This window comes from Haplochromis burtoni, unplaced genomic scaffold, assembly GCF_018398535.1.
Source record: "Haplochromis burtoni strain Fernald_Lab_line unplaced genomic scaffold, NCSU_Asbu1 Contig_422, whole genome shotgun sequence".
Lineage (NCBI taxonomy): Eukaryota > Metazoa > Chordata > Actinopteri > Cichliformes > Cichlidae > Haplochromis > Haplochromis burtoni.
The window spans coordinates 259,519-270,765 of record NW_024582783.1 but is presented as its reverse complement, the minus strand read 5'-3'; the positions used below and the strand labels follow the sequence as shown (position 1 = coordinate 270,765).

General features: G+C 45.4%; 2 protein-coding genes across 4 annotated transcripts in view; one reads left to right on the top strand and one right to left on the bottom strand.

Annotated features, from left to right (window-relative positions):
• Window positions 1-2,924: 2,924 nt before the first annotated feature.
• LOC102303516 (TATA-box-binding protein 2) lies at window positions 2,925-10,209 on the bottom strand. 2 transcript variants are annotated; one of them, XM_042213152.1, is made up of 7 exons: window positions 8,542-10,209; window positions 7,976-8,087; window positions 7,558-7,768; window positions 7,372-7,459; window positions 7,203-7,294; window positions 6,952-7,116; window positions 2,925-4,902 (listed from the first exon to the last, which is right to left on the bottom strand). In XM_042213152.1, the coding sequence occupies exons 1-7, from the start codon at window positions 8,587-8,589 to the stop codon at window positions 4,779-4,781; spliced, it is 840 nt and encodes a 279-aa protein (XP_042069086.1). In that variant the 5' UTR covers window positions 8,590-10,209; the 3' UTR covers window positions 2,925-4,778. The 2 variants fall into 2 exon arrangements, with proteins under 2 accessions (XP_042069086.1, XP_005944830.1); XM_005944768.3 differs by having other exon boundaries at window positions 2,925-3,803.
• A 395-nt stretch (window positions 10,210-10,604) lies between these two features.
• ankfn1 (ankyrin repeat and fibronectin type III domain containing 1) overlaps window positions 10,605-11,247 on the top strand; it is a 114,612-nt gene continuing 113,969 nt past the window's right edge. Inside the window, exon 1 of one of the 2 annotated variants that reach the window (XM_014340893.2) lies at window positions 10,605-10,739. The gene's annotated coding sequence lies outside the window, so the exon portion shown is untranslated. The remainder of the gene's footprint in view (window positions 10,740-11,247) is intronic. The other variant, XM_014340892.2, reaches the window with a different exon arrangement.

Here is an 11,247-nt window from a genome sequence, read left to right as displayed (position 1 = left end):
GTATTCAACTTATTAACTAAAGGAATGCGACTTGCTTGCACGCCATATTTCTTCCGTATGTCACATAATCCTAAATGCTAATGTGGGTGAATCATCATCGTGGCGCAAAGCAAAGATAACGACCTAACATGGGTGCAGCGAGCTGTGGATGTTTCATTCAGTGCTAGTTTCACACTGATTGCATCTTATTTACAGGATGTTATCTTCATATTCACCAACATTTTTAATACAGCAATAATTTATTTTTTCACAGTGCTTAACAAATGGATGAGACCGCCTCCTGCAAGCTTTATGCCACAGCTGCACTAATAATACTTCTACATACTTGATTATTTATTAAAAATGAGAGATTGATGATGATGATTCTGATGTGTGCACCGTTTTACTTCATGTTCAGCTCATTCGCTGCAAGACAAAACCTAAATTATGTTAATAACATGTTTTAAAGGAAACTGGAATTTTCCTTAAAATAAAGCATAAATTGAAATAAAGTCGAATTCCCACATCAAAGCTCTGTGAGGCAGTAAGAAATCATATGTTTGGTTATCCGTGTACAGGTCTGAGAGTTTTTGGCACTGCTTTGTTGTTGTGCATTTTCAGACACACTGAGGGAGCGACAGACCGCACCTGTGCAGGTTTATTTATTTTCCAAGTTAGTTAGCGGGTTACGTGATTGGCTGTCAGCAGGTGGTTGTGGTTCTGACCTCATGGAAGTCTGCAGGTCAACATCTGGAACAGCAAGCTCATGAGATGCAGGTGCAGCCCACATTAGGAGAAAGGGAAAGTTCAGATGCACTTGAGTCTGCTGCGTTCTGCTGACTGCAGGATAAAGTTAGTCTCCAACCAGGAGAGGAAGAGAGAACAGCTTTTTTAGGATTGCTGCAGCAGGACGGATGTCTGAGTGTGGACACGTGTGGCCTGTTCGGCTTTCATGTGATGCTACAGTTCAGACAAAAAGCAGCTCCTTATTTTTATTTGCAGGAATGTCAGCTTCTCCTCTGAGACGGCAGCGACTTCAGTCTGTGACCTGCTGAGAGCAGCTGGGAACATCTGGCCTTATTTTCAGCCCTTGAAAGACTTTTGCAAAGGCGTTTGCTGATGAGGGGTCACAGCAGGGCCTCAGCCCCCCGATGAGCCCTTTGAATCGGAACAGGGGGGTGTTGAGACCAAGAGAGGAGAACCCTGCCTGATGTGGGTCATTTCACATCATCTCAGGCTCCCACATGTGCAGTTTGGGTTCAGCATTTGTGCTGATTCACGGGTAAAGACGGGAGTGGAGATGAGGCTTTTGCCTGCCTGTGAAACTTCACCATGACAGATTTTTACAGTAAACTGCTTCGTAAATCTGACACAGGCACTTTCCTGCTTTTAGATCAGTTTTATGACCTGTGGACGAGAAGACGACTTAAAGTCTCAGCTTCAGCTCATGTGGAAGTGATTTAAGTTCTCGTTTCCTGCTCAGATGAAGCAATCGGGGCGAAATGAAGTGTCTAATGAAGCCTCGGAGGTTGATTGATTTTTCTTCCTGACCTTTGGGACACTCATCCAGGCACGGTGCCCGAGTGCTAAATCACTTCCTTCCCAGATCCGTTTCTGGGTCAGGGATGATGTGAGCTATTTGCTTTGGATCCGAGTCTCCGGAGACGTCCTCCCGTGCTTCCTCTGTACAACAGATGGCTGCAGGCCGTGCATGTAAAGTGGTGAGTTAGCAGCTATTGGAGCTCACAGCTCCGAGTTCGTGCTTTCCTTCCTGTGAATACAGGTGTGCTTTGTAATCCTACATGCTGATGTTGTTTGGCTCACAACAAAGTGGAAAAGTTGACTTTGCATTTTTGGACCTTCACAGCTCCCAGTTGCTAAAAAAAACCCTTTGACTAAAAGTGTGCAGTCACAGCAGCGGCCCCGCGAGGCCGGCCAAACTGCTGAAGCCTGGAAACAGGACGAAGAAAAAACTTGTGGAGTCTGAATTTTCCATGAAGGCATTTTGCACATGCAGGTGTGCAGAAGTAAACCAGAAGCTAACGCTAACCACTGAATGGCCTCAAAGCACTGAGGAGCAAGAACTTAATGGCATCCACAGGTTTTCTGATAATTCACTGGAGAAAACTTCAAAAAGTACTTGTTGGACTCAGTTTAAATGCTCACTGTGTGGTGAGCTCCTTCTTACCTGCGTTTGGTCCAGCCTGATGTCCTGCTGTCACCTGACAGTCACATAACCTCTCAGATAACTTTCTCCTGGGATCGAGCTCCAAGAAAGTTTCCAAACGCCTCCAAGAGCCAAGTTAGGTTAACGGGGCCTCAGAGTCGGCAAGAAGAAGGTCTGCTGCCCATCAGCAGGCTTCCAGAAGATGGCCAATCAGAACAAAGTGTGTTTGGAGGAGGGTAAAGAGACAAGAGCTCAAACAGCCTGTTTCAGTCAATAGGAGATGATGATTCTGATATCTGCAGCTCGTGGTCAGACAGCCTCCAGGCTCTTGTTTGGGCAGAGATCTGGAAGCTTTATCTAAATGAACTTTCCCTTCAGCGCTCATCAGGACAGTAAGATTAGGCTTCAAACTTTCCTTTTTGCTAAAGCATATAGTTAGGGCTGGACCAGGTGACCCTGAATCCTCCCTTAGTTATGCTGCAATAGATGTAGGCTGCCGGGGATTCCCATGATGCACTGGGTGTTTCTTCTTCACTCACTATGTGTTAACAGACCTCTCTGCATTGAATCATATCTGTTATTAGCCTCTGTCTCTCTTCCACAGCATGTCTTTATCCTGTCTTCCTTCTCTCACCCCAACCAATCACAGCAGATGGCCCCGCCCCTCCCTGAGCCTGGTTCTGCCGGAGGTTTCTTCCTGTTAAAAGGGAGTTTTTCCTTCCCACTGTCACCAAAGTGCTGCTCATAGGGGGTCATATGATTGTTGGGTTTTTCTCTGTATGTATTATTGTAGGGTCTCCCTTACAATATAAAGCTCCTTGAGGCGACTGTTGTTGTGATTTGGCGCTGTATAAATAAATTGAATTTAACTGTCAGACTTTACAGCTGCAGAACTCAGAAAAACATGAAACGCCGTCACTGAAGGTCTTTTTATGTCCTCCATCGACCCCGACCTCCTCCTGCTGCCGGCTCAGTTCAGAAACGTGGATTCATTCAGAAAATGTTTCTGTTTTTTAGACATTTGGATTTTGGGGAGAAAACAGACAGTTTGTTCTGTTCAGACAAGCTTTATTACTGTTTGTTTTCTTATTTTTATTTTCATTCATTTCAAATGTTTTTAAACATTCCCTTCAGTTTCAGTCTCCCGAGTGGGATTTCTAGTTTGAGTTTGTGGTAAATGTCAGAGGCAATATAATATATAAACAAAACTTTTAAAAAGCAGCGACTCTGAATAAGCTCATCAGGCAGTTTGTGATAATAAATAAAAAAATACCCAAACTGAGCATATTTCCTCTATGACTTTATTTTGTTTTCCATGTTAACAGAATTGTTACATAATAACCTGTTTGGACACAGAATGGAAACAAGGACAGAAAAAAACTTTCAAACATGACTTTCAGCTCGTTTCCACCAGAGAAGCAAACACAGAGCATCGATGTCGAAGAAGAAAGAGAGTGGGGAGTTCAGGAAGTGTGAGTGTCAGGACGATTGTTGTTTGGTATTATTAGGATCAGAGGAAGTCGAGGATGTTATTAGAGAGGGAAAGACATGAGCCAAATGGAGCAAGAGTGACAGGATGCGAACAGCTCAAGCAGATCAAATACAAAGAGGCGAGGAGGTCACGAGCACACGATGAGCAGTCGCTGTTCCAAAAAACCTGAAAAAGAAATTTCAAAATGTGAAACTCAAAAAAAGATGAAACTGACTGAGAGCCTCAGACGGTGAGTGGAGGAAGAGCACATAGAGGCTCAGAGGAGAGAAAGTGTTCCCATAATTCACTGCTTTCATGCAGACTGGGCGTGTCAGCGGCCGGATGACCGCACCTCCTGATGCAGCCCTGGAGACACGACAGGAAGGGCCTCCATCCCCGCGGTCAGCGGGTCACAGAGAACACACCAAATGACGCGTTTTCATGACTCATCGTGAATCTGACCTCAGGAAAGGTGAGGCTCACAGCCACGCCCACCAAAGTAAAACGTCAGGTAACGAGGCCGATCCCAGTAGACTTCCCAGCATGCACTATGACGGAAACTCGACCAAACCCCCAAACCGTCCAATCTGAGCTCCATGCCGACTGAATGTTGAGTGATGTAATGAAGGGCAGGTTGTAAATAACGAACCTGTTTAAGAGGATATCAGGATGCAGTGACGTGTTATTCACTCTTGTTTTGGCCGTTCTGATGGACGAGCAGCAGGTCACGTCCACCCAGAGGCCTCCTGCTCATTCTCAGGTGATCCTGACCTCACCTGTGAGTGAGTAATGCAAACACACACGAGGTACACGGCGAGAGCTGCACGTCTCTAAACCACTGACTGAGAGCGGCCTGCAGCCGTGCTGACATCTAGTGGTGCAATCAGGAACTACAGTGGAGTGCAGTGGCGCTCATGCGTCAGTTTATTCATGTCTGCCTCTAACATCAGTTTGGCTTTGAAATCAAAGCTCCGCTGCATGTTCGCTCCCACCTGTACTCTCTCAGGATTCTGCAGATGGTTTGAAAGATTGCGTCGACCTCAGCCCTGGTTTTAGCTCCTGGAGTGTAACACGGGATATTTCATGGACACACACTCATGATGACGTCCACAAAAGTCAAAGGTCAGTTTTTCAGTCAGTTTTCACCACAGGGCAGCATTTTTAATTGAACTGTGACGTGTGGACAAGCTCACCGCACACATTTATGCACCCAGCTGAAATGAAGGACACTCTGATGCCGGTAATCGGGTTGAGGATGAGGCGGTTATGCAACTCTGGCTCATAACTGTAGAAAGAAGAACACAGACTAAAACCTCACAGTTTCCACGACGTAGAAACTAAAACCTTCCACAATCATTTCAGGACACACTCCACAGTTTAGCGATCTCCTACGTAGCATGCAACGAAACACAGACTGCTGCAGACACACTGGGAGAGAAAATATTGGAGAAAAACGACACCAGGGCTCAGTGGGAGCTGGCCAGTTTAGAAGCGTTTACTATCCAGTCTGACTGAACTGTGCCCGGGATGATTCTGGGAACCTTCCCACTACGGTGTCTGCAAAAAATGGCATTAATTCTAATTTACTGACCATGCTGTCAGTGTTGGGAAGGTTACTTTTAAAATGTATTCCACTACAGATTACAGATTACATGCCCCAAAATGTATTTTGTAATGTATTCCGTTACGTTACTGAATGTGAGTAACGTATTCTGAATACTTTGGATTACTTAATATATTATCATGCTGTTTACAACTACATCCTATTGCTGTGTGATTTATTACTATTACTGAAGGTTACTCTCCACACCAACGCCAGCTAGATGTTTAAATCTTAATATAAATGAGTAACAGCAGGTGGACATTAGGTAAGGCTGCACTTTTTGCAGCAATCTCGTATAGAAAACTATTCCTCGCGTATATAAAACAGGTCCGCGGCTCCGAACCGTAGTAAAGGGACCTCTGGCTGATACGTGGGGTTCGTGTCGGGCTCGTAGCTGAAAACTAGCTTTACTTTGTTGTCTGGGTCGACTTTGCTAGTGAGAGACTGAGAGAGGCGTTGAAAGGCTGCTGCAACGGAGCTTATTGTTTCAGAGGAAAACATGAACACAGCGTACAGTCGAGTCTTAACAGCTTACTCACAGCTGGGCCACACTGCCCATGAGGCTGCATGCTTTATGCCTGTAACACTCTGCCTATTGCCTTCATATTGACCTCCTAGGACCTGGCGTCCACATGTGTGGACATCACATTTTTCTCTATAAGGGCCTGATATCCACTTACGAGGACATTATGCTGCAACTGTTCTATCAAAATTTGAAACAAATGTCCTCATATGTGGATCTCATTTTTCTCAAAAATAAAAATTAGGAAAAAGAAAATCTGGTAATTCTTTGTTTTTACATTCTTTAGGTCCCAATCAACCCAAATAGCAAAGAAAACTTAAAAATGCATGCCATGAAAGAGTTCAGGTCTCAGGAGGTTAAATCATTATTGGAACAATAATTTTAAAAAATATTTCTTCACGTCATTATGCGGCTGCAAGTAGGGGTGACGTGGGGCGTGAGATTGAGACTCGGGCATTAGAGCCTCTTAATGCGCGTTTTGTTTGGGTTTCCACCGGCGTGGAATTACCACCAAAGAAAAAGACCGAGTGTAATCCATTTATTTCAACAAAGTAACTGAATACCACCTTTTTAAACAGTAACTGTAACAGAATACAGTTACTCATATTTTGTATTTTGAATACGTAACGCTGGTACATGTACTCCGTTACTCCCCAGCACTGCATGCTGTCTACATCTTTTCTTCACAAGTGCTTCAAAGTATCCGTGATTGCACATTTCACATCATGTGTTGAACCACTTTAAAGTTCTTTAAAGCATCGTCACGGGGACTGAAGAAAATGGGATTCATATTCAACAAAATTTGAAAGCAAGTGCCATCAGTCAGCATCTGTCTCAGATCATCTAGCACATAGGTGTCAAACTCTGGCCTGCGGGCCTAATTACATTTGGCCCGCGAAGCCATACCAAATGACTATTAGAGCTGGCCTACTGGTATTATACAGCTAATATTTATATTGTTTAGTATTAAGCTTTGCTTGTTCCATATTCAGTTTTTCAGCAAAACGTGTTTGAGTCCATAAGAAAAGATTCATTCTCATATCTGGAGGAAGATTTTTTTTTAAATAAATATTAACTGTGTATTTGAGTTTGACACCCCTGATCTAGCACAGAGTAGCGTTGACTGACACGTGATGTGCTCAAAGTTGGGCTTCAAACCTGCATCCCTGTTTGGGTCTAGCCTCTACTCAGAGTCCTTATCTCCTGACCTGCACTGCCCTTTGTGGACCTTCTGCAGTTCTGCTAAATCCACTGGAAAGGTCTGGCAGAAGGCTACAATGTTCTGGATCTTAAAGTTGAGGAAGCGCACGGGAAAGCCAAACTTCTGCAGTTTGCGGACAAACTTCCTGGCCGCCAGGCGCGACTCCTCCACACTTATTAAAAGAAAGAGGAAGCAAGGAGATGGTTGGAAACCCACCATGCTGCACCATAGTCTGAGGAGATGTGAATCCAGACAAACCTCTTGGTTCCCAGGCAGATGATTTTCCCAGTTCGGAAGATGGTCGCTGTTGCTTTTGGCTCCCGGATCCTAGCGATGATCCCTGTGAAATACTGAAAAACAGCAAGAATGAAAACCAGTGCCGGGCTTATTATGTCTTCACGTAGATCACGCGTTCAGGTCTCTGCACCTGTGGTTTGTACTGCACGTTCCACATCCTGCGAGCAATGAACTTCAGGTCCAAACAGCAGCCCAGGTCCACTGTGGAGATGACGTTACTGCACGCAAACACATAAAAACACAAGAGTCACAGCTGCATGTTCAAGCCGCAGAGCCGTCATTGGACAGAAGCAGACTGTGATCTCTGCGGTGATACCATATCACTGGGACGAGATTCGACGACTTCTCCTTCAGTGTCTCAGGGTCCTCCGGGGTCCCGGGTTTAACAGGAAGGGCCTTCAGTTCAGACGAGGAGGACGCACACGTGGGCTTAGCTTCTGCTGAGGAATTCTGGGAGCTGCTGTCTCGTGACTGCGTGCCGGCGATCCCGCTCTCTGCAGTCCGATCCTCCTTCTTACAGATTCTGTCTGAGGCACGAACAAGAGCAGCAGAGCTGAAAGTACCATAAACTGCAGTTCCTCTGACGTCCACTCGAGGCTCCAAAACCAACTGTCACTAAGTGCTAATTAGCAGTTATGGATTAACAGTATATGGATGCAGCTCGGTCACTGCTCAGTGCTCCACCCAGTCATGATCGCACCGTCTGCAGAGTGTTGTCGGCTCTGTTGTCGTACCTGCATCGTCACAGGTGACCGTGTTCAGTGTCAGGAGCTCATCAGGCAATAACTTGAAAAACAGCTCCTCCTCGCCGACCTCCTCGCTGACATCCTCTGTCCTCCTGGGGTCCTGCAGCAAGAAGAGAATCTGCCTATGTGCTAACGTGGTGCTACATGTTTCTGCTCTGTGTGGTGTCCAGAAATGAACAAGCTCAGTGTCGATAACTCCAGATCCAACCTTCACATCCTGAAATCAGTCCAACTCAAAAATGGTCTGAATTCCTCTCCAGCGAAACGACTGGTCACTGTTCACCGTGGTGTCAGGTTAAAGTTTAACACCCAGCTGTTAGTAGTTAGCAGGTTAGCTGGCTAGTTTCAGTATATAGTCTGTGACGACTGCAGCACATCATCATCTAAAGATACACTTTGGCGTGACCTTAACAGGCTTGTGTCTGGATTCAATCACTTCTATGAAGACGAGTGGACCAGAGTTGAAATTTTCTCCACTTTTGATTTTCAGGTCTGAAATGCGGCAGTTTACCGGTTTGATTTTTAAACCAGCAGCTGAAAAAATGAAAACTCACATTAGCGATGAACTCATCGAAGCATCGCTCCAACGCAGACTCGTCCATGATGCAGGAGGAAGCCTCAGCGATCAAACCCAGTAATACCGGGCGAGCCAATAATAAACGTACTGTCAGAGGTTTTGTATGAAGTTGATTGTTTACATCCAAAAAGATTCAGACAGGAGTCTGTTGCTAGGAGACGAAGATGCTCAAACATGACAGTGAATGATTTTATGTGTTCTTCCAAAAAAAAATTTAAATGAGAATCAAGAGAAAGTGATAAAAACAAATGCTTCACTGCTTTGAGCCACACCCCCTGCAGGTGGGCAGGGGTTGGAGTAAATTCTTAAAGCATGTGTTCAGGGTGGAACCCACTGAAAGCATCCCATCGGAAATGCAAAACCTGCTTATTTCAGCTCTCTGCTAGAGTGGCTTTGCACCAATAATCCCCTTCTCTTATTCTGGGCCTCGGTGTCATCACCACCACTGTTCACCCACTGCCTAAAGAGGGACGCTATGTTAGCTCCTCCCCCTGAGCCAATACACTCAAAGCAGGTTTGTTCCTGTTTTTTTTTTTTTTACAAAAGCTGCTGCATGCTTCAGGCGGGGTTTCCCATCAGCGAGGCCAGATATGGACATCCCCTCTCTATGACATCATACAGACCCACGAGGGGAACAAACTGTGATAAACTGAGTGTTGAGCAGCCTGAGCGTTGGGCTCAGCGTGAGCAAACGCTCAGCATTACAAACTCAGGCATGTGACAGGCAGAGGGGGGGCGAGTACTCGAGTATCTCGACCTGTAGAGGCTGTTTGTTTAAATTGGGGATGATTACAGCAAACATTCAGCCTCCTTCCTGCCCGCTCTTATCTCCTCACACCCTCCCACCCACTCCACCTTTCCTTCATTCCTTCTTTGTCAGTTATTTCTTCACTTTTTGTTCCTCCCACAGATTCAGTGTGTGTGCTGTTTCCTTTATTGTTTCCTTCTCCTTCATTACCTTTTATCATCATTCAGGTTTTATTTATTTTCTCCCTTTTTTGTACCTCCATCCACCCTTACGGTTTTCCTCTTGTCCCTCTTTCCTTTCTTTCGTGGGGTTTAATGCCTTCATACTCCACGTTCTTATTCCTTTTCTACTTATCATTCATTTTCTTCCATTTCCTCGTGACCTTCCTTATTTCCTTCTTTAACTTAGTTTGGATTTCCCCCACATGTCCTTTCTCATCTCTTTCCTCCTTTAATCCATTTTTTTCTCCTTTCTTCAATCCTTCCTCTTTCCCTTTTTACTTGCATCCCATCATTTGTGGCTTAACTGCTTCCTTTTCTTTCCTTTCTTCTTTTTGACTCATTTCTGTCCTTGCCCATACATTTTGTCTCACGTCTTTGTTTCCTTCACTTCATAGCCCCCCCTCCTCACGTCTGTCTGTTATTCCATTTCATTCTTTCTTTTAAATTTGTCCTTCCTTCCTTTCCTTTCAATTCGTTTCTGCCTTCCTTGAACTCATCCCACTTCCTCTCCTTGTTTCTTTACAAATCTTTCCTTCTCCTTCCCTGCTTGTTCCTTTCAGTTAATGTTGTCTTTTTCTTTGATCTGGTACTTTTCCCTGCATTCCTCTTTTTTTTAAATTTTGTTTTGTCCTTCCATCCATCCTTGTTTCTTCTCCCTCATTCCTTTATTCCTCCCTTCTTTGCTCTTTGTGATTTCTTCCCTTTGATAACTTCTTCCATGTTTTGTTTTGTTTTGCTTTCCCCTTCATCTTCTTCCTTTAATTTACTCCCCGCTGTGGTCTCAGTTCCTCTTTCCTCCGTCCTTAACTTCATCCTTCGGTCCTCCTTTATCCCCTCCTCCTCCTATCTGTCCCTCCTCCAGCTGAAGTAAACAGATGAACCGGGAGATACTGAATCTCTCCCTGGGCCCCTCTTCCTCACTCCTCCCAGTTAATTGGGCTCTGGCTGTCTGAGTGGCAGTCGCAGCAGTATTGAGGCCCGGCCGTGCTCCAGATGTGCGCAGAGTTGACCGCAGTGAAATGTGAGCCGCTCCGGCCTGGCTGCCTGTATTTTGGGATGTTTTACACGGGGCAGGACAAAGACACGTTTCCAGGCGGGATCCCGGCCTGAGCAGATGTTCCTGTGCTGGGAGCCGAAGAGGAAGAAGGAGAGGAAGAAGAAGAGGAGGACGGAGGACCCGCGCGCAGCAGAGCGAGGACAGAGACGGTAGAGTTTGCGCGAACATCGGCCTGTTTGGGCAGCGTTTGCTGACAGGAAGTCGGCGTTAATCACTCCCGCCGGTGCTTCCTGCTCGCGCCGCTGATCAGCCACGTGTGGTCGCGCAGCTGCGCCGTGTTTGACGCACGGGAGCGCACGTTCACAGACAGTTACCGGGAAACTTCGGATAACTCCTCAAATTCAAGTAATTACTAAAAAAGGCAGCGAGGGGTCGCAGTAATGGTTGAGCCCTCAGGTTTCCCTGGCAACGTTAACAGCAACCAAGATTAGCAAAGCAGGACTACAAGCTGACAAGTTGTAGTCCTGTAAGGCGCTAACAGCCAGCGTAGGCTGAGACCACAGAGAGTAAACGTGACTAAAAGTCTTCAGATTAGATGAAAATTCACCGGAAGCGTTTCTTCTTTCTAAACAGACTTTAAATTAGCCTGTTTAGAAATTAGCCTTTAAATTAGCCTGTTTAGAAATTAGCCTTTAAATTAGCCTGTTTAGAAATTAG